Source organism: Pseudochaenichthys georgianus, chromosome 1, assembly GCF_902827115.2.
Source record: "Pseudochaenichthys georgianus chromosome 1, fPseGeo1.2, whole genome shotgun sequence".
NCBI lineage: Eukaryota > Metazoa > Chordata > Actinopteri > Perciformes > Channichthyidae > Pseudochaenichthys > Pseudochaenichthys georgianus.
Genome location: NC_047503.1, coordinates 4,835,933 through 4,855,874, shown reverse-complemented (window position 1 = coordinate 4,855,874; position 19,942 = coordinate 4,835,933). Strand labels below are relative to the sequence as shown.

The following is a 19,942-nucleotide window of genomic DNA, read 5'->3' as shown; positions in this document are numbered from 1 at the left end:
CTCGCGTTTGACGCGGCCTGCTTCAATCGCGTGCTTTGCGCCGCGTCCACCGCTTCATGCGCACCGTCGGAGCGAATCCGCGTCTGTCCGCGTCTCTGCATTAACTTAACATGTAATCGCGCCGCCCCCTAAAATCGCATCTCGTCCGGTGTGAACGCAGCATAAGATGCTGGTTAAATAAGTCAAGCAAGCACACATCTTTTATTTAAAGAAAAACTCCATAGAACAGAAACAGGAAACAGAAAAGTACAATAGGGCCTCTTTAATAGTATTCAATATTACTGATGAACTTCTTATTATGACAACAATGCAAACCAAAAAGTGCCGTTTGCAGGGTTAAAACGATCAAAATAGGCATTTATTTTAAATAAGTAAATTGGTAATACTGAATCAATATTTGAATTGATAAAATGTCAGAAGATGGTAATGAATGCATTAGTTTCCAGAGGCAAAGGTGATGCAAACAAAGTGTTGGTTTTGTTCTACAAACTGATGCAGGGCCGGACTGGGACAATAAGTCAGGCCGGGAATTATACACCCTGCCAGGCCACTACCAGTTTTCTTTTGTGCCATTTTCCTGGATTTATTTGTCAATATATACAGCGTTGCTGTGCACATCTAGGAACCTATCCATGTGAACATATTTGAAGTGGAAGTGGACGTGGACCTGAAATCCTATAGGGGGGTCCGGGGGCATGCTCCCCCGGTAAGATTTTTTTTTAATGTTGGACTTAAATGCATCAATCTGGTGCACTTTGAGGGGGAAATAAAGAGACTACACCCATATGAAACAGAACTGTATACATTTAAATAATCATAACATCATAAGTACATGGCCATAACTAATAACATACCATATCCAATATGAAAAAAGATTGACACTTGTTTATTTATTTGTTTTTGGTTCATTTATAGTTGAGTGTGTCTGGGCTCCTGAATCAGCCTCCCCCCTCTCCCCCTGCTCCTCTTTTGCCCCTTTCACACCAGCGCCTTTTCAGCTCCGGCTCGGAGCTAGAGCCTGAAAAGCGCCGGGTTTTCCTGTTCACACCGGAGCTGGGCCGGCTCTTAGCTCCGGAATCCGCTTCATTTCCAGCTCCAAAAAATTGTCGGTCCAGAGGCAAGAGCTTTGGAGCTAAGAGGCGACGTCGCTTACGTCTCTCTTACGTCGAGGCGTGCAGGAAACTAAACCCACCTCCCCTGAACATGGGTCGACTGTCATGCCTGCCTACAAGCAGTAGTGCCTATAAACACACTTTATAAAGTCAGGCAACAGTAACCAGGCTTCGTGTGATTCTGTTTATTTGTGCCTTACTTTGACCATCCGTTCGCTGTTATCGATCATTGTGGAGAGAGGCAGACGTGTTGTTTTGTATTATTGCAGCTATCGGATGCAAGTAGTCAGTTTAGCTTCGGTTGCTATGCCAACATCACCCGTTTTATACCAGAGAAACTTTCATAACAGCGTTGTGATACCAAACAGCGTCAATTCAGACTGACACACATTCACTTAGGCTAAGGGGAACTGGGGATATGCATCAGCTGCTTGTGTGAGTCGGACAGTGAATGCTTTAGAGCGGCCGCTGCAGTGTGAGCTAACCGGGAGCTAACGGGAGAATACACTCCCGTGGAAGAGCAGCCAGCACTGCAGCGGTCGGTAAATGCTGCAGAAACACATTAATAAACAATGAACCACGGCACTCTGGAGAAAAGCATAAGGTTGGAGAAGTCGTTATTCAATTTATTCTGGCTTCGTGTGATTAAAAGCAACACGATCATCGACCCGACGCAGTTGTTGTTGTGAGCTGCCGTTGGGGAGTAAATCAGCGATGTAAACGGTGACGTCATGAGGCAGCAGGGGCAGCTCTGGGGCGCCAGTGGGCGGTGTGCACAGAGCGGGAGCTGAAAAGGGAAACTGGAGCTGAACCAGAAAAGCTCCCGCTCGGAGCTAGAAACTGAAAAGCGCTGGTGTGAAAGCCGCATTTGAGGCAGCAGCAAAGACTAGTTTTAGCTCTCAACAAGTTTATAAAGTTTATCTTACATTTTTTCACCTAGTTAACATTTTATTTTTTATTATTCATGCATATTTTACTAATCACTCCCCCCTCAAATGGAAATATGTGTTTACATGAATGGTGACCAAACCGTTTGAGACCCACAGAGAACTTAGACTAAGTTAACTATCTACACACTCAGAGAGTCCTTTACCTCACCTGAGCTGTAGTTATCAGTCTCTCAGTCTGACAGCAGAGGACTCTCCTCCACCTTGTTGACAGCTCATTATATCCGTTAGCGCAACTAGCTAGCACCAGATGGTAACAACAACAATACACGTAACCGGTGCGCGTGCTTTCTCTCTCGCTCGCGCGCCACACACATTCAAGCTCCGAGCTTGAATGACACACAGAGACCAATCGAGGGCATTAGTATGATCTGTATGAAAGTGGCCATGTCGGCAGGCCACATCATGTAGTAGACAGCCAGTCACCCTTTGTGAGGCAGAGTCAGACCCACATTCCTCAGGCCAGCAGGCCACTTAGCAGGCCAGGCCATCGGGAAACCTCCCGGTCCTCCCGATGGCCAGTCCGGGCCTGAACTGATGCAATGTGAAATGTGTGAAAAGAAGATTTTCACGTCATAAAGACTCATCAACTATCTGGTTCATAAATTATCCGTGAATTCATTATTTATTTTACTCATTGAATCGGACCTACATGTAATCCTGTATGACTGCAACTCACTACTTCCGTAATTGATACATCTGCTATGAACATTATTCTGATTGATTGTCGTACCTGTGTTGAAGGGACTGGAGGAGCAGGAGGAGGAGGAGCAGCTCTTGCCGATGCTTCCCGTCTTCTTGCTGCGGTGAACGTGAGTGTGTGAGCTCAGCTTCTTACACTTTCCCTCACTGTCCTTGGTGCTGTGGTGACTGGAGGATATCTGGAGAGAACACACAGGGCATTAGAGATGTTCAAAGTGCGTGGGTGTCATCCTGTGTTTGGCCTTCGTACCTTTTCTATAGAGCAACTGGTCACGGAGGAGCCCAGGCTGTCAGAGGACTTCTTGTGGCGCTCTTTCTGATGCATCTTGTCCTTATGACTCTGAAAACACAGAAATACACAGGGCTCAGGAGTTAAACTATTACACCAGAGGTGCCCAGTACGTCGACCGCGGGGGCAATGCTGGTAGATCGCGAGTCATTCATACAAATAAAAAATCCAGCTCCAATAGACAAAACTGGTTTTGATCCCTCCTCCCTTGGCCTCCCTGCCACTTAATTCAGGAGTTTACTTGATTGACAGAAAAAGCGACCTATCGCTTTCCAGTCTGTTAACCCAGAATGCAAAGCGATACAAAATCAGTCAAGTGCCGGGAAAACTCAAATTAAGTTCAAGATAGTGATGGGAATTCCGGCTCTGACCACGCTACACAAAACAGATAGCAACACCTATAAAAACTATTAAAAAAAAATACCAAAAAGATCCTGCATTTTAGCCATGCCTCGTTTCGCTCTATTTGCTCTTTCCAGCGCTGTTTTTGCAGGGGGCTGGTTCTGTGAGCTGCAGCTGACCACGCCACCCTGCAGGAGAGGGGAGCGTGCTTTGAGACCAGGCTGCAGCGGGGAGAAGAGGGGGACAAAAAGAGATCTCCGTCCTCCGTGTTTTATTCGTATAGAAGTGAGAAGTAATGGGGCAGAAACCCTACTTTTTACGCAGCGGTCCAGACATAGACATCAAACGGCGACACATATTCAGTTGCCAGTTACTTTGGCATTAGGGCAGGGATATCTAGATACTTCCCAAGGTTTGACATAATGAATTGTGCTACTTTTAAAGCAAGCAACGATGTTTTTAAATCTGTAATCAAAAAGCTCCTCAAAACACTATCGAAGCCGTTCCTGCCGTTGTTACGTTAGCTCAAACAGTAACAACGGACTACTTTTCTTAGCGGATGCATGGCAATTTAAATCAATACAACTATTTTTTAAATCAATAAAATCATTTTCTAAATCCATAAAAGCATTTCAATTATTATTGGGAGTCATGTCATTACTTTGTTGAGAATGTGGCCATGTGTATTAAGCGGGATAATGTGCACATTGCATAATGTGCCTTCATGCCGATCGAGATCCCTCCGCAAAAAACAAAACAAAAAACGGCTCGTTCGCGGGCGAGAGCGAGATGGGTCTGTCTGCAGACCGCAGCAAGGAGGCGTTTCCTATAGGGGCGTTTCCTATAGGGGCGTTTCCTAACTTTTTTTATCCAGCTGCTTTTATAAATCCTCGCAGAAGAAGTCATTGTTCTAGTGATGGGAATTCCGGCTCTTCTTGCTGAGCCGGATCATTTGGCTCACCAAGAAGAGCCGGCTCTTTTGGCTCCCAAAGGTCTCAGTTTACCACATATTATACCTTTTAATTAAATCAAATGTAGCCCTGTTTTGACTAATTATTTATATGTGTACACATATATCACTTAAATTATTCAAGACATCCTTTGTACTAAAGTATTCAAAAGTAAAAATTACATGTTTAATATAAATTATTTGCTGTGGCCAATTGTTTTCATTGCATTTACAGACCCGTGTAACTCTCTGATACCACCCAATTAATGCATTGACTTGCTTGTAGAACCACGCTACACAAAACAGATGGCAATACCTATAAAAACTATTTTAAAAAAGGGGCTACTGTATCAACCTATATAAAGTATATAAATATAGTTTTTCTCCCTGCAGGAGAGGGGAGCGTGCTTTGAGATCAACTCAGCGGTCCAGACATATACATCATCACTACGGCGACATATATTCAGTTGCCAGTTACTTTTGGCATTAGGGCAGGGATATCTTTCAAGGTTTGACATAATGAATTGTGCTACTTTTAAAGCAAGCAACGATGTTTTCAAATCTGTAATCAAAAAGCTCCTCAAAAACACTATAGAAGCAGTTCCTGCCGTTGTTACGTTAGTTCAAACAGTAACAACGGACTACTTTTCTTAGCGGATGCATGTCAATTTAAATCAATACAAAAAACTATTTTTTAAATCAATAAAATCTTTTTCTAAATCCATAAAAGCATTTCAATTATTATTGGGAGTCATGTCGTTACTTTGTTGAGAATGTGGCCATGTGTAATAAGCGGGATAATGTGCACATTGCATAATGTGCCTTCATGCCGATCTAGATCCCTCCGCAAAAACAAAAAACGTCTCGTTCGCGGGCGAGAGCCGGCTCCCGTCGTTCACTATAGGAAACGCCTCCGTTGCAGACAGACTCTATTGGCAAGAGCCGGCTCCTGTCGTTCGACTTAAAAGAGCCGGCTCCCTGAGCCGGCTCGTTCGCGACCGACACATCACTAGTTCAAGAGACAAACAACAACATGAGTGCAGGTCAGGACCGAGCAAGAAGCTAAAGACAAACCACTTCCACCCAGAATGAGAGGAAGAATATTTTTTTGTGATGTCACATTCAAAGGTTATTTGCCTTATTTGTAAAGCAAGCGTCACTCTGCCAAAGAAAGGTAACGTGGAGAGGCATTATCGGAGTGTTCACAAGGCTGACAGCGACTTCCCTCCGAGTAGCGAGTTGAGAAAGGTCATGTATTATTGCTACACAAACATTATCTCGCCGTCTTAGTGTCGCCAACTCGTTTCTAATATGCAGTGGCGTTTCTATATGTACAAAAGTGGTGGGGCACAAAAAACTCAGATGTCTATATATAAGCTTCTGCAGAGAGGTTCATGGCTGGTGAGGCACTCGCACTGACTCTTCAGGTTTACAAATATATTAAATCAAAAGCTTTTTTTGTCTGATGCTTCAATTACTTTTAAACAGACAGTTCAACAGAAGGATACCCAAAAAAATGTAATTTAACATTTAAATATTGAATTGTTCTCTCTTAGTAAGATCCCATTTTCAATACATTTGCAGTCTTACCTTGACTTGAAGATTAAGTCCATTTGCCTATCCTTCTGGACAAACATCTCTATTACTTTCAAAAGTCTATCATAAATCTAATCTAATCAATAGATTTATGATTCGAAAATGATAAAAGTAGATAGACATGTGGATATTATCCGGCTGAACAAAACGTACATTTATCTAACAGCTACGTTTCCCACAGATCTTATTTTGAGCTATTTTCTAAAATCCTATGGAGAAATCTCGTTGCTTTTTTGTCGAGGGAAGCCATGCGCAGCTTACTTCCGGGTTTTAGGACGCCTCACTGCAGCTCTCTCTCCTCCTCTTCACACACCACACTTTTTGCGGCACACGTACTTACAGCCAATCAGCTCTGAATTATGTGAGATGACGTATGGTGGGGATGGCAGCACTTTGCCCCTACGGTCATTCTTTTTTGCCACACACATTAAATAGGAAAATACTCTGAGCATGCGCAGTGTAGTTTTTGCAGTCACCGTTCACTTAGACAGTCAGAGGGAGGGGCAGGATCAGGGTTTGTCCCACATGGCTCTAAACAGCTCAATAGGCACACACTGTAGACACTAATTAGAAGAACACATACTAAAACAGCAATGTACAGACGAATCAGATGATTAAACATGATCTTAAAATATATTTTATATATTTTTTAATTTATTTTTTGCATTTTGTTGTAATCATTATTTTTAATACTTTCTGCTGACACTAGGTGGGGCTGTGCCCCACCTGCCCCTAATGACGAGTCGCCACTGCTAATATGCAAAAAGACAAACAAATGCGTCGATGGTCGGTGTATTTTTGATCTTTCCAATCGAGACGAGATCTCTCTCTCCCGTCTGTGTGCGAGGGGGCGGGGCAGTTTTACACACACATGCTACATGCAGCAACACACAGCGGGGATTGCGGAGAGAAGCGCTCCAAGGTGTGGTTAAATGTTACCCGTCTTGAGGTGGACAATGCTCGTTGCCAAGAGTGTTTAGCATGTAAGGGCGGAGCAATTTGTCTAAACATTTAGCAAAAGTGCACCACATTCAGACGGAGGAATGCACCGGGCTCAACTGTCTTTCTAGTAGCGCCACGTCAGGTGTTCTGTATGCTAGCAGCAACACACGAAGTAACTCAATGATACAAACATGGGTTAATGATTAGAGGTAACAGAGTTACTCTTTATTTTGTTAAAGTTTCAGCTATTCTGTTTACAGTTCTGTCATCAGATTATTTAATACGATTTGTTAAAACACTGTTGTTTCTTTTGATGTGAAATATTATTTATTTAATTTAAATAAAAAGCAATGTTAATTTTGTAAACAATTTGTTAAGTTAATTTAATAAGTATTTTTGAATCAAGTATTCATCTTTATTGTCTTCATTGTTAGTTTCCACATGCCTAAAACAACTTTGATGGCTGAATAAGAGCGCTTGAGAAATTGTGCAAGGCATACAGTAATAGTCTGAATAGTCGATTAATCGTTTCATTAATCGATAGATTATTCGATTATCAAATTAGTCGTTTGTTGCAGCCCTATTGTAGTTATCCTATGTATAAATAAAACGTGTTATTCAACAACCCTTGCAATTTGGGATTTTATTTTTGGTTGCCAGACCTCGGTGAGCTGGTCATTTCAAAAGTAGCTCACCAGCCAACAAAAGTGTGGGCACCCCTGTATTACACTCACCACTCGTACATGAACATGCACTTACAAACAATTACCAGGGCCGAATTTTTTTTTTTTAACAAATTAAGCCAACTTTCTTAAATGTTAATGGTGTTTAAATAAATCAGTCAGACAAGAACTGCATCTGTAAACTAGCTGGAACTGTTCATTCATTTATAATACTTTCTATATAGTAATTTGGTCATTATCCAATTTCATAATTTAAGTTAATTTGAGTAGCTCTTCATGCCTTTATTTTGAATCCAGCTTTGGGCACTGGGTGAAGAGGTATTTCATGGTTCACAAGGTGTAGGCGGGAGTGGTTACCAGATGTTGTATTATTATTTTTATCTTGATAATGATTGAAATCTTTTTTAAACTCAAACCAGAAACCTTCTGATCAAAGAAAGTTTCAACATAGCTACAAAATGTGAAATCTGACCAGATATTCATTTCCAAACACGTTCTAAACACGTTACCCATCATCCCTAGTGCTAACCTTCCTCTGTCGGTGGTGATGGTGTTTGTCCTGGGGTGGAGAGCTCGAGCGCCCCCTGGAATGACTGAAGGAGCTGCTTGTGTTTTCACTGGAGCGCAACTTCTTCTGCTGTAAGAAAACAAACAAAAAGTGTGATTTGTCTCGAGACCTAAACGCTTTGAACGCTGTTTACCTAACTGTCAGCTGAGCTAATCAGAATTGTTATACAGCATGGGAGAAATCTACCCAGCTATAGAGGCTGATTCAAGTCGAATGTATGAAACAACATTACATTGCTTAAATGCACAACAAATGTATGTTAATTGATCACTGTTGTGCCTGTGTTGAATACAAATGACTTTGGCAGGACGGATACATCAGTCACAAGCCAGATAGAAGAAGTGAGCCTGTTTGACACATAGTGGCATCACTAGGGATTTTCTCCATTCACACATGCACTACATTCATGAATGTATGGCTGCCACCCCTAAAACTCAACTGAAAGAACACCTGACGTATGCTGCCAGACCTGATCCACCAGCATACTTGTTCAGTATCTCATGTTATAAAGAAATACATTTCAGGAAAATAGGTTCAGATTTTGTCAAATGATCTGCACACTGCACATCCATCTTCTCCCGCTTGTCCGGAGTCGGGTTGTGGAGAAAGCAGTTCCAGCAGAGGGCCGCAAACTACCTTTTCCCTGGCCACATCAACCAGCTCTGACTGGGGGATTCCAAGGCGCTCCCAGGCCCGCGTAGAGATATAATACTTCCACCTGGTCCTGGGTCTGCCCCTCTTTCATCTCCCTGCTGGACGTCCCAGGAACACCCCTCTAGGGAGGCCACCAGGTGGCATCCTTACCAGGTGCCCAAGCTACCTCAAGTGGCTCCTTTATACGCGAAGGAGCAGCTGTTCTACTCCGAGTCCCTCCCGGATGACTGAACCTCTCACCTTATCCCTAACGGTACGTCCACACGGCAGTGTGCGTTGAAGCTTGCCGGTGGGCGTGTCTGGCACGCGACCACATTAATCCCATTAATCCCCCGCCCCGGACACACAAGCACGCAGTTTGATTGGCTAGCGCTTGTACTGGCATATTATTTGATTGGCTGACGCTTCCATCGAAGCTTGAAAAGTTGAACTTTTCTCTACTTTTGAAGCGAGCAACAATGCAATTCGGCAAAGCCTGACGTCACCCCATTCAAAGTGAATGGGAAGCGTCTCCGTTGAAGCATGCAACACTGCCGTGTGGACGGGCCGTAAGGGAGACGCCAGCCACCCTCTGTAGGAAACCCATTTTGGTCGCTTGTATTCGGGATCCCGTTCTTTCAGTCGTGATGACCAATCCTTCATGACATGAGAGAGAGTAGGAACAAAGATGGACCGGTAGATAGAGCTTTGCCTTCTGGCTCAGCTCTCTCTTTGGTAAATCTCCCGCTGCTTTGATTCTCCGTTGAACTCCTTGAGTTGGGGTAAGGACTCATTCCCTACACGCAGTGGACAGTCCATCGTTTTCCTGCTGATTGTTTTTGTTTACTAGCCAATTAACTGCTCCAATATGGCAGACGCAGATGAAAAGTGTCTGCATTTCCATATTTATGTTACTTTTCACTTTATCTTAAAATAAGTGAAAACAACATGCCAACTGTTGTTCAAAGGCTTTATGGGATTGAGAGGCAAAAAAAAAGAACCCTGAGTTGCTCCCGAAGGCCAACGGTGTGTGAATGTTAGTATTCACACACTGAATGAGGTGTGAAAGGGTGAATGATGATAGTAGTATGTAAAGCGCTTCGAGGGGTCGTAAAGACTGGATAAAGTGCTATATAAGTACAGTCCATTTACCATAAAATATATATTAACATATATTTACTGATAATTAGCATTATTCAAACTTCACAGTGCATTAAAGGAGGGTTCTGGCTAAGGACCTTTATCTCTGATGTGTGTTGCTGTTACTTTATTTTGAGATGTTTTGTGCAGCCTTTAGACTGTTTTCCATCTCACCATTTTGTTGTAGTGGTGCTTGCAGTAGCCACAATATTTCACGTTGTCAGCTTCTGGACCTTCCTCCTCACACAGCAGACCTGCCATCTGAGCACTGAACACAGGGAGGCACAGGGTGAGTGACACGCACACACACACGCACACGCACACGCACACACACACACACACACACACACACACACACACACACACACACACACACACACACACACACGACGACATGTCGCCTGAGTCACCTCGGCAAGACAGATTGAATCAAATGTCAGTTCTCTCTACACATAACTGTACAATCTTCAAGGCTGGATGTTATCCTGGAGTTTTGACAGGAATCAGTTAAAAAGGAAACAAAAAGGAATCTAAAGAGATATGGAGATAGAGTGGAAAGGAAGTGCAAACACAGTGAGTGAGACCGTAGTTTCTGATGACTGGTGGCTTCTTTATTTTTAAACTAACTTCATCAGCATACAAGCCAAATTAATCATGTGTATCTAAAACAGATTTAATGTCATGTTCCAAAAGAACGTCACGTCTCAGTTAAAGCACACTGCCTTGCTGGAAAAAACGTCTTTAGTTTTTCGAGGAACATGTCTGTGGACATAAGAAAGGCAAGCTCTTGCAGAATGTTTGTAAAGTAAATTAAAATAAATCCTTAGTTTTAAAGTTGTAATCATTGGTCTAAACATGATTTTATGGACTTTTATTTATTTTCAACATTTCATTGTTGGCTGCATGTTAGGATGGAAGGTGCTTTATAAACAAAGCTAACTTGAGTTGACGTTAAAATGTATTATATTCCTGGAAGATATTGGCGTGAGTTAGTCATGACGTTGAATGAGGCAGGAATGAGTCCTTAAACCGGGAAATGAGTTATCATTTTGTCACTTCGGGTTCCCTCGCCTCAAAGTCAAGTTTTTTAAACCTGTTTTGGGTTACATGCCTGATATAAAATCTGTGTGAAGACAAGCTTAAGAGAATTTCACGTTTAATTTCCAATATAAAACACGTACATATTCTAAGCTTCTATGTGTCTAAAAGACGGCTGTTGCTAACACATGTCAGAATGAGACTGCTAAACGTCACCACGCCGATATGAACCACCTTTAGCTTAGCGGTGGTGATGTGCGCCCACTGTGATGTAGTTCCTTTAGCCTAACGTAAGCTTTTACTTTTAGTGCTTGCATTTACGCCTCAAAAATCATAAAGTGGTGTTTATATGTACAGATTATCCTGCTGAACCAAACGTGTTAGTATCATAAACATGTGTTTGCCACAGATCGTAATGTTCCAAAAAGCAATGGACAAATCCCATTGCTTTTTATCGAGGGAGTTCTTGTGACGCTAACTTCTAGTTTGGCATTCACAATTCGTCATCAGGATCAAGTTATTTTCAGAACAAATATCACCATATTGTGGACTATAATTTCCATGTAAGCATGAACCCAGCGTCAGACTGACCAGGTGACGTGGAAGGCCTGTCTGCAGCCCTGCCTGTTGCACGTCATGCAGGCTCCGCACGCCGCCTTGCTCTCCCTGCCGTGGTCCTCACAGATGTAGCAGGTCTGGTGAAGCGCCAAAGATGGAGAAATTAGGAGGTGTAGGAACAGATACATTTAACTTATTCATAGTTTTAATAACAGGTGCTACTGTAGATGAACAACGCTTGTGTTACCAAGTCAAACTCAAACATGTTATATGACCATTAAAGTGAACCATTGTGGTCGTAGTGAGGGGAAGTGAAACACTCTTTAATGTGAGTCCAGCAGCAGCCACACTGTAAAACATTAGGACGTTTTTCTTGTCCGACAACAGATGGGGATTTCAAACAGAACACAGTTTGCCGCCTTGTGCAGCAAAACTGTCGACCAGATGTTTGGGGATGTTGTGAAGAAAGAACGCCGACGCTGAGGAGCATGTGTGAGCTTTTTGTACCATGATGCTTTTAACATCCATATTCCTGTCACCCACATTCCTTATCATTTTCTTCTTTTGATGAATTAGGTGTAGAATGGTTTCAGGCAGCCAAAGCAAATGATGCATGATATTGGAAATAAAGGATTCAGTGATGCAGAATCAGAATTCCGTTAGTCCCACAGCAGGGACAGTTACAGAGTTACAGCAAAAGCGGCAACGCAGGTAAACAAAGGCATGCTATAACAAATATAGAGAAGTCAAATAAAATAAATACACTACCATTTTTAAAAATGTGCAGCAGCAATACAAAAAAGGGACATAAGTAGCATATTAAGGTGTTATTATGTTGCATTACAATGTATTAAAGGTTTGAGGGATTCCTTGCAATCATGTGCAAATATGCAATCATGAAAAACAGATAAGCATCACCCACAAAAGCACACCCACACACACAGCTTTGTACTTCTCCGTCAGCTTCTCCCCAATGAGCGGGGCTGTCTGGTGGGGGGGGGGGGGGGCAGGAGAGGCCTAGCAACAGGTGCGGGACAAAGGAACAGCGGGCTCTTTACCTTTCTGCTGCAGCCCTCTGTGTTTTGCCTTTTTCTCCCCCCCCGTCCCTCTGTTCCTCTGCTCCCCACGTCCCACTCTGCTCCCCTCGGAGGATGTGGGCAGTGTAATGAAAGCCGGGACGTAACTACCCGAGTGTGTAAGAAAGGGAAGAGTGCCATCTCAAATTTTCACTGTCCCATTGTAACGCTGTCTCGGAATGCGGGCAGCAAAACGTGGATGAGTGGCTCTGGCGGGGGGGAAAGCTGCATGCAATTTACTGTAGCTGACACAGTAATATGAAACCAGACACTCAAACACTCACATGTGTACATTTATATGCAGGCACGCACACACACGCATACACAACACACACACAAACACACATTGCGTACACACAGCACGTCGGCCACTCGCTGAAATCTTAATTAAATATCTGCCACAACATAAGTAACCGGATCAAAGTAACATTACGTAGCCTACAGTCCGCGGCACTGTGAGTGCAGACGTCGATGTGTTCCATTATCATTCATATCACATCATATCACATCATAATGTATCACATATCTCCTTATCTGAGTCAGCTGAGCCGTATCTGGCCGTGCAAAGTTTATGGTGTCACATAGGCCTACTGTATGCATAAGTATTATTTTAAGCAACACATAAGTTGACGAAACACTCGAGACAAATGTAATGAAAGTCAGATGGTGTGTTAGACGGGCAGTGATATCATAAACCTGTTAATGGACGCATTCAAACCCTTGTTCTGTTTCCAGCTGTATTCACCTTGCAGGTGCAGCTCTGAGGCTTTGATCCTGGATCAAGTGTTTAAGTCATGGATGTTTAAAGTTTAACTTCTTCATATGTCTAATATTATAGTTGACTTTTCATTCAGGAAGTATGACGCTGCGCTGTCAGTACGCTTCTCCATGTTTGTGATTGGTCAAATGTTGCTAGCCCCTCCCCTTTCATGTGAACGCGCACTCAGCCGGACAGAGAAACCCTGGCTTGAGTTACCGAGTTGTAGGACCGTTTAGCGAGAGTGCGTTTGTTTTGGATTAGGTAAGCCAGCTAACTCAAACATATTCAGGGTATGTTGAAATGGATTCGTAGTACAGGCCTCTGCTGTGGTGCATGCTGGGCACAAAGAGTCTGCTGAACATCAAAGACTACACAGACAAGAGAAAAGGTGCATAAAGTAACAAGAGAGGTGCATGTAAAAGCTGTAACTGTTTGTGGCTTGCTTTAAACCATTAAAAAAAAAAAAAGGAGATATGAGAGAACAGAAGCAGAATAATGGAGAGCAGGTTCAGCCTGTTTTCCATATGCAGCCCTACTTTGCATGATATGGCTCTGTGTGAGGTCAGTGTCTCTTTATCCTGTCAGTCAGTGAGCAGCATACGTTTATCATGAATTATTTTCATCCAAACATCTGCCATACATGTCAAATGCTTCGGCTTATGAATGGACTGACTCATTAGAGACCATTTTTATTTGAACATTTTGCATAAACTTCTTTGAGCTAAAATCTTTATTCAATTTGAACAATTTGTCATTCTTTTTCCAGAACAGAATACTTTTTTTTTATATACAGCAGTTTAGGAGATTTCTCATGTTTCTCTTAAGAATAATGGTCAGTAGATACTGTAAGTATTTGTGTGACTTAATGTTAGGTATATTTTAAAGAAAAAGTTTAGCATTAAGGAGTGTTAGCATTGGCCCAGAGAAAGCCAGTTTAAAGCCACTTTAGAGGCAGTGGCTCAGTCAGTAGGGACTTGGCTTGGGAACCAAAGGGTGGCTGGTTCCACTCCCCGAACAGACCAAGGAAGAGTGTGAGGAGCTGTACTTGGAAAGGTGTAAATGGTGAAAATAGCTTTCCACTGCATCCAAATACTAGGATGGGTTAAATGCAGAGGTCAAAAAGGTTTCCAAACTTTCTAAAAAAGTGTAATCACCAATTTAGAAGTGTTCTGTACATTATTGCCCTGGCTACACAAACATAACATATGTATTCATGAGTAATAATAAATCAAATATTTTGATTTCTTTTGATCTCTAAAAACTTCTCCTTCCTGAAGAATATTTCTTTGAAGACATGGGCCGTGTCTCAATTCAGGGGCTGCATCCTTCGGAGTATGCAGCCTACGCGGTCCACGGAGGACCCAGCCCACGATGACCGGGGCCGTTTCTCAATCTCGAGGATGCTGGCTTGGTAGTCACGTACTTCCAAGTCACTTCCTTCAGAAACGAAGCAAGTATACTTCCAAGCCATGGCTTCGGAAAACGAATTATGAACTTGCTTTACTTTCACGGAACACATATTTACCAACACATGTTCTACGCCACTACATACTTAAATTTAAATGTGTGCTGCGTCGGTTCAGCCATTCTCCGCAAGGGTTTTTGAATTGGTCCGTGCGCAAAGCATTGTGGGGATTTTAAGGACGCGAAGTCTACCCATGTGCAGCCTCGAAATTTCCCCCAAAACAAGGACGCGGCCTCGCTGGAATTCCAAGTATGCTGGAGATTGGAACAGTACTTCGGCGGCACTCGATGAAGTAGCATCCTTGAAATATTGGCTTGGAAGCCAGTATCCTCGAGATTGAGAAACGGCCCGGGGTAGGCTGGACCGGGGTAGGCTGGACCGAGTGGCCTCTGAAATGAGACCGTCTCTAGCCTACGAGCGCTTCGTATTTAACGTCACGTGATACGCGTTGTTCGGTTGCGCTGCTCCAGCAGCCTGCTAGCAAATTAGCTTACAAGCTAACTCAGCTGAAAAGGATCCAGAAAACTTACTTTTTTACTTTAACCATTTTTTGGAGATCACCGACGGCGATTAAATAAGAGGACCATGGCCAGGTAAATAAGATTAAGCTGTTCCTTTAGCCCCCAGTAATGTTACATTAGTAAGTTAACAAGTAAATTATATATAGCTGATGTAATTTAATCATATTATTTCATATTAAAATAAGACTTTTCTGTACTAATAAAACAATAGTTTTTTTTAATGAACAAAGCATGTGGTATAGATTTGATTCTTAACAATATTACAGCGGACCTGCAGGTTTCTGGGAGTTTTGGTTCCAGATATTTGGGGCATAATAACTGAACGCTGCTTTACTATGTTTAGTTCTGACTCTGGGGACAGAAAGCTGACCAGTCCCTGAAGACCTGAGAGATGGTTTCATAATTAGCAGAAGGTCAGAAATGTATTTTGGGCCTAAACCATTCAGTGCTTTATAAACCAGCAGCAGTATTTTAAAATGTATTCTTTGACACACAGGAAGCCAGTGTAAAGACTTCAGAACAGGAGTGATGTGATCCACTTTCTTAGTGTTAGTGAGGACTCGAGCAGCAGCGTTCTGAATCAGCTGCAGCTTTCTAATAGATTTTTTAGTGAGACCTGTGAAGACAACCATTACAGTGTCCAGTCTACTGAAGATAAAAGCATGGACAAGTTTTTCCAAATCCTGCTGTGACATTAGTCTTTTAATCCTAGATATGTTCTTTAGGTGATAGTAGGCTGATTTAGTAACTGTTTTAATGTGACTGTTGAAACTCAGGTCAGAGTCCATGACTACACCTAGATTTCTGGCTTTATCTGTTGTTTTGAACATTGCAGGCTGAAGCTTAGTGCTAACTTTTATACGTTCTGCCTTGGCTCCAAAGACCATTACATCAGTTTTGTCTTTGTTTAATTGGAGAAAGTTCTGACACATCCAGTCATTGATTTGTTCAATGCACTTACTCAGTGTTTTAACTGGAGAATAGTCTCCTGGTGAAATGGTTATGTAAATGTGTGTGTCATCCGCATAGCTATGGTAACTTATTTTGTTGTTTTTCATTATCTGAGCCAGCATGTAGACGTTAAAGAGAAGAGGCCCCAAGATGGAGCCTTGAGGTACCCCACATGTCATATTTGTCAACTCAGATGTGTATTTACCTATAGAAACAAAGTTGTTTCTGTCCTTTAAGTAGGATTCATACCAATTTAGAACTGTTTCCGAAAGTCCCACCCAGTTTTCTAGTCGGTCCAGTAATATGCTGTGGTCAACAGTGTCAAACGCAGCACTGAGATCTAATAATACTAACACTGAAGTTCTGCCACTGTCTGTGTTTAAGTGGATGTCATTGAAGACCTTTACAAGAGCAGTCTCAGTGCTGTGGTTTGGACGAAATCCTGACTGGAACACATCCAAACAGCTATTTAAATGCAAGAAATTACTCAACTGTTGAAAAACAACTTTTTCAATGATTTTACCTAGAAATGGGAGGTTTGATAAGGGCCTGTAATTGTTCATTACTGAAGCGTCTAGATTATGCTTTTTTTTCAGCAGTAAAACAAATATCAGCGAAAGTGTGTTTATCGAGTTGTTTATCTGTATTATATGTGCAGCAAGTATATAGAAGCAGCTGTTTGGGGAATCAGACAGACTCAAGCTTTAATCGTTAAATATCTATTAAAAGAAAGGACACATACAAAATCAAATTCTGAAACTAAGACACAAGTCTGTAGGGACGGCAGTAAGCAGAGGTCTGGGTGGAGGATGTTCCTGATCGCCGTTTTGCTTTTCCAGCACCTCGGGGGGGTCCAGGTGGATGGCAGCTCTGTCCTGATGATCCGCTGTGCACTTTTCAGATTAGGGGTCCTTCTCCAGCAGATCCATTTCTCCAGAATTGTCCTAATTACAGAGAAAAACAAGAGAAAAGTGAATTAATCATATTAAACACAGGGTTGCAAAAGTATTATTGCAACATGTAACTAAGCATTTCAGACAAACAATCCTTAAAGGATCATTTAAAATCATGTACTGTTTTGGTTTTTAAAAAATTAAGAGATGAAATCACAGTCACACTTGCATCCCTTTGACAGCACTGCACAAACTAACATCAAGAAAAAGGCTGCTGTCTATTAGTGATTGTCTTATTATTATGGGATTAAATAAAATAAAAGATGATCAAATCTGGTGGAAATAGGCTTTTTTAGCCCTACCTCAAAGCAGCATGAGCTGAATACAAAGGTTGTAATGTTGTCCCAAAGGTTTAATAAACAGTAAAACATTGCAACATAAATAAAGCAAACAGCAGCTACACGTCAGGGTAGCATTTTATAAATCCCACTGTACTGTAGGCTATTCCGGTCTAAATGTTTTCACTTTGGTCTATGTATGTAATATAAAGTATAACTTATCTATAGCCAAGATCTCTGTATGACTTTAATACACTTCTGAATTGAATCAAAATAAGTGTAAACAACAGTGCAGCACGTCCAGCTAGCTAGTTAGCGTCACTAACGTCACGTATTAATCCGTATTATTTAACGAAAATGTAAGTTTTAATGCCCCTTGGGGTTTGACGTGTGTGATGTTAGTTAATTTAAAGTAAGTTAAAACCCAATACTCACATTTATTAGTGATTCCTCCGCTTGCTGCAGCTTTTAAATCCACTCTGCTGGGGAGACCGGACCGCCATTTAATTTGAAAAAAACTCACTTTTCCCTGCGCGCATTTGCAACCCTGGCATATGGTAGACCGCGTATCCTCCAAATCCGGGAAAAGAAGGCTGGCATTCGTGGGCCGCATTCGGAGGAGGGTCCTTCTCAGGGCGATTATTTTCATTTCCTCGCTCCTCGGTATCACCGGAAGTTGATTTGTCTGCGCCATCTTGAGGTACCGTCCCATGGCGCTTATTTCTGCCTGAGGACCGAGGATCGAGAGCTGATAATGGAGGAAATCACCAGACCATCCTCCGATGAAATCCACAGATACATCGCCCCGCCCCCTTACTGTGTATCGCTCACTGATTGGACGATGCAGTGCATGCACTGATCTGATGCTTCTTGACATGAGAGCAGTTTCCCAGCTGAGTGAAGAAATACATGAAACTCACGAGAGTCAATCCTCAGTCTATACTGTGTTTTGTTTCAATTATGTATCATTTAGTTACAAATATGTGATATATCTGAACAACAAAGTGGTCAAAAAATGTTTTTATTCATTATTGGAAACATAAATCGCTTTTTTCGTTTATACATTTTAAGAATGGTGTTTTATCTTTTTTGAGGATGAGTTCTCATTTTTTTAATGTATTTGGTCTACAACAGATGATACAAATGTTTGTGTCAGTAAATGTGTACTAACAGAGGCGGGGGGTGTGTGTGAAAATACGGGGACAGAGCTGGCTGCTGTCAGACGAACAGCTGTGCGGCGTCATCACAAACGGACGCCGCCTCATGTGACGCTCCGGAAGAAAGGACGTCCCATTGCTCTTAAAACTCATTTCCCCTGCTTTGCTTCTCGTGGTTTCCTTGCGTCTCTCCATGCTTCCCTGGTGGGAGGGACTAAACGCAGGGAAACGACGCAAGTGAGGGACGCAAGGATTCCATTTAATCGACCTGAGAAGGACCCACAGTCTCGTCTTTAAAAAAATTGGGACAGCCTTCTTTCGCGGAAGTGACGTATGCGGTCTACAAATGCAGCCTCCGAAGGGTGCAGCCCCTGAATTGAGACACGGGCCGTTTCTCAATCGCGAGTTACACATGCTGCAGAGCAACTATTTCAAGTATACTACGTCATAGAGTGGCGCAGAATGCTGGGCATTTAACATGCATTTAAACAGTCCTTCGGCGCCACTCGATGACGTACTATACTTGAAAATAGTTGCTCTGCAGCAGTTTTACTTGCGATTGAGAGAAACGGCCACAGTGTAGGTACCATATGTGTTCGGCCTACCAGATGTGTTCGGGTCCGTTACACTGACCAATGACGTCACGCATTGGCTGTACGGCAACCCAAGAGGACATTTTACACGGCCAAATTCCGATGTATTGAAACTCCAGACTCAACGTCAGAGCTTGAGCCTCTTCGGGGGTGCTAACATTAAACATACACTTCATTCTTTACTTTGTCCGAATATTCGGCCCGTGCGCGCGCGGGGGGGGGGGGGGGGTGTATTCACGACATTCATTTGGTTATTCTACAGTATTGTTGTTTTATATTTTTTTGTTAATGTAACCCAATTTGTGTTCTTTGAAATTGCATTGTGTTTGTTACTTTCGTTGCAGTTGTATATGTCTTAAGTGTAATTTGGCTTGGCTTCCTATTTATGGATATGCTTTTATTTTGAAGGAGAGGTAGCGCTGTTGACAGGAAGTTGTTGTTGCTTTGGAAACAATGTGACGGAGATTAACGGAGAAAAGTAATATCTACATATAAAGACGGAGAAAGTAAACAATAACGTTTATGGTTAAGTGTTAGCACCCCCCGAAGAGGCAAAGCTCTTACGTTGATATTGGAGTTTCAATAAATTCAATTTGAAAAAGAAACGGAAAAAAACGAAAAATCAAACAAAACGAATATCCAAATAACGAAATTGGAAACCCGAATAGTACTCCAACGAACGAATATTC

General features: G+C 42.3%; 1 protein-coding gene across 1 annotated transcript in view; it reads right to left on the bottom strand.

Moving 5' to 3' along the window:
* Positions 1-19,942, bottom strand: part of LOC117455754 (protein AF-17-like) — a 46,526-nt gene that overhangs the window by 13,662 nt on the left and 12,922 nt on the right. The window contains exons 5-9 of the mRNA XM_034095309.2: positions 11,533-11,636; positions 10,078-10,171; positions 8,092-8,199; positions 3,012-3,101; positions 2,793-2,940 (exon numbers count right to left, since the gene is read on the bottom strand). Of these exons, the coding sequence (XP_033951200.1) occupies positions 2,793-2,940; positions 3,012-3,101; positions 8,092-8,199; positions 10,078-10,171; positions 11,533-11,636 (544 nt within the window). The remainder of the gene's footprint in view (positions 1-2,792; positions 2,941-3,011; positions 3,102-8,091; positions 8,200-10,077; positions 10,172-11,532; positions 11,637-19,942) is intronic.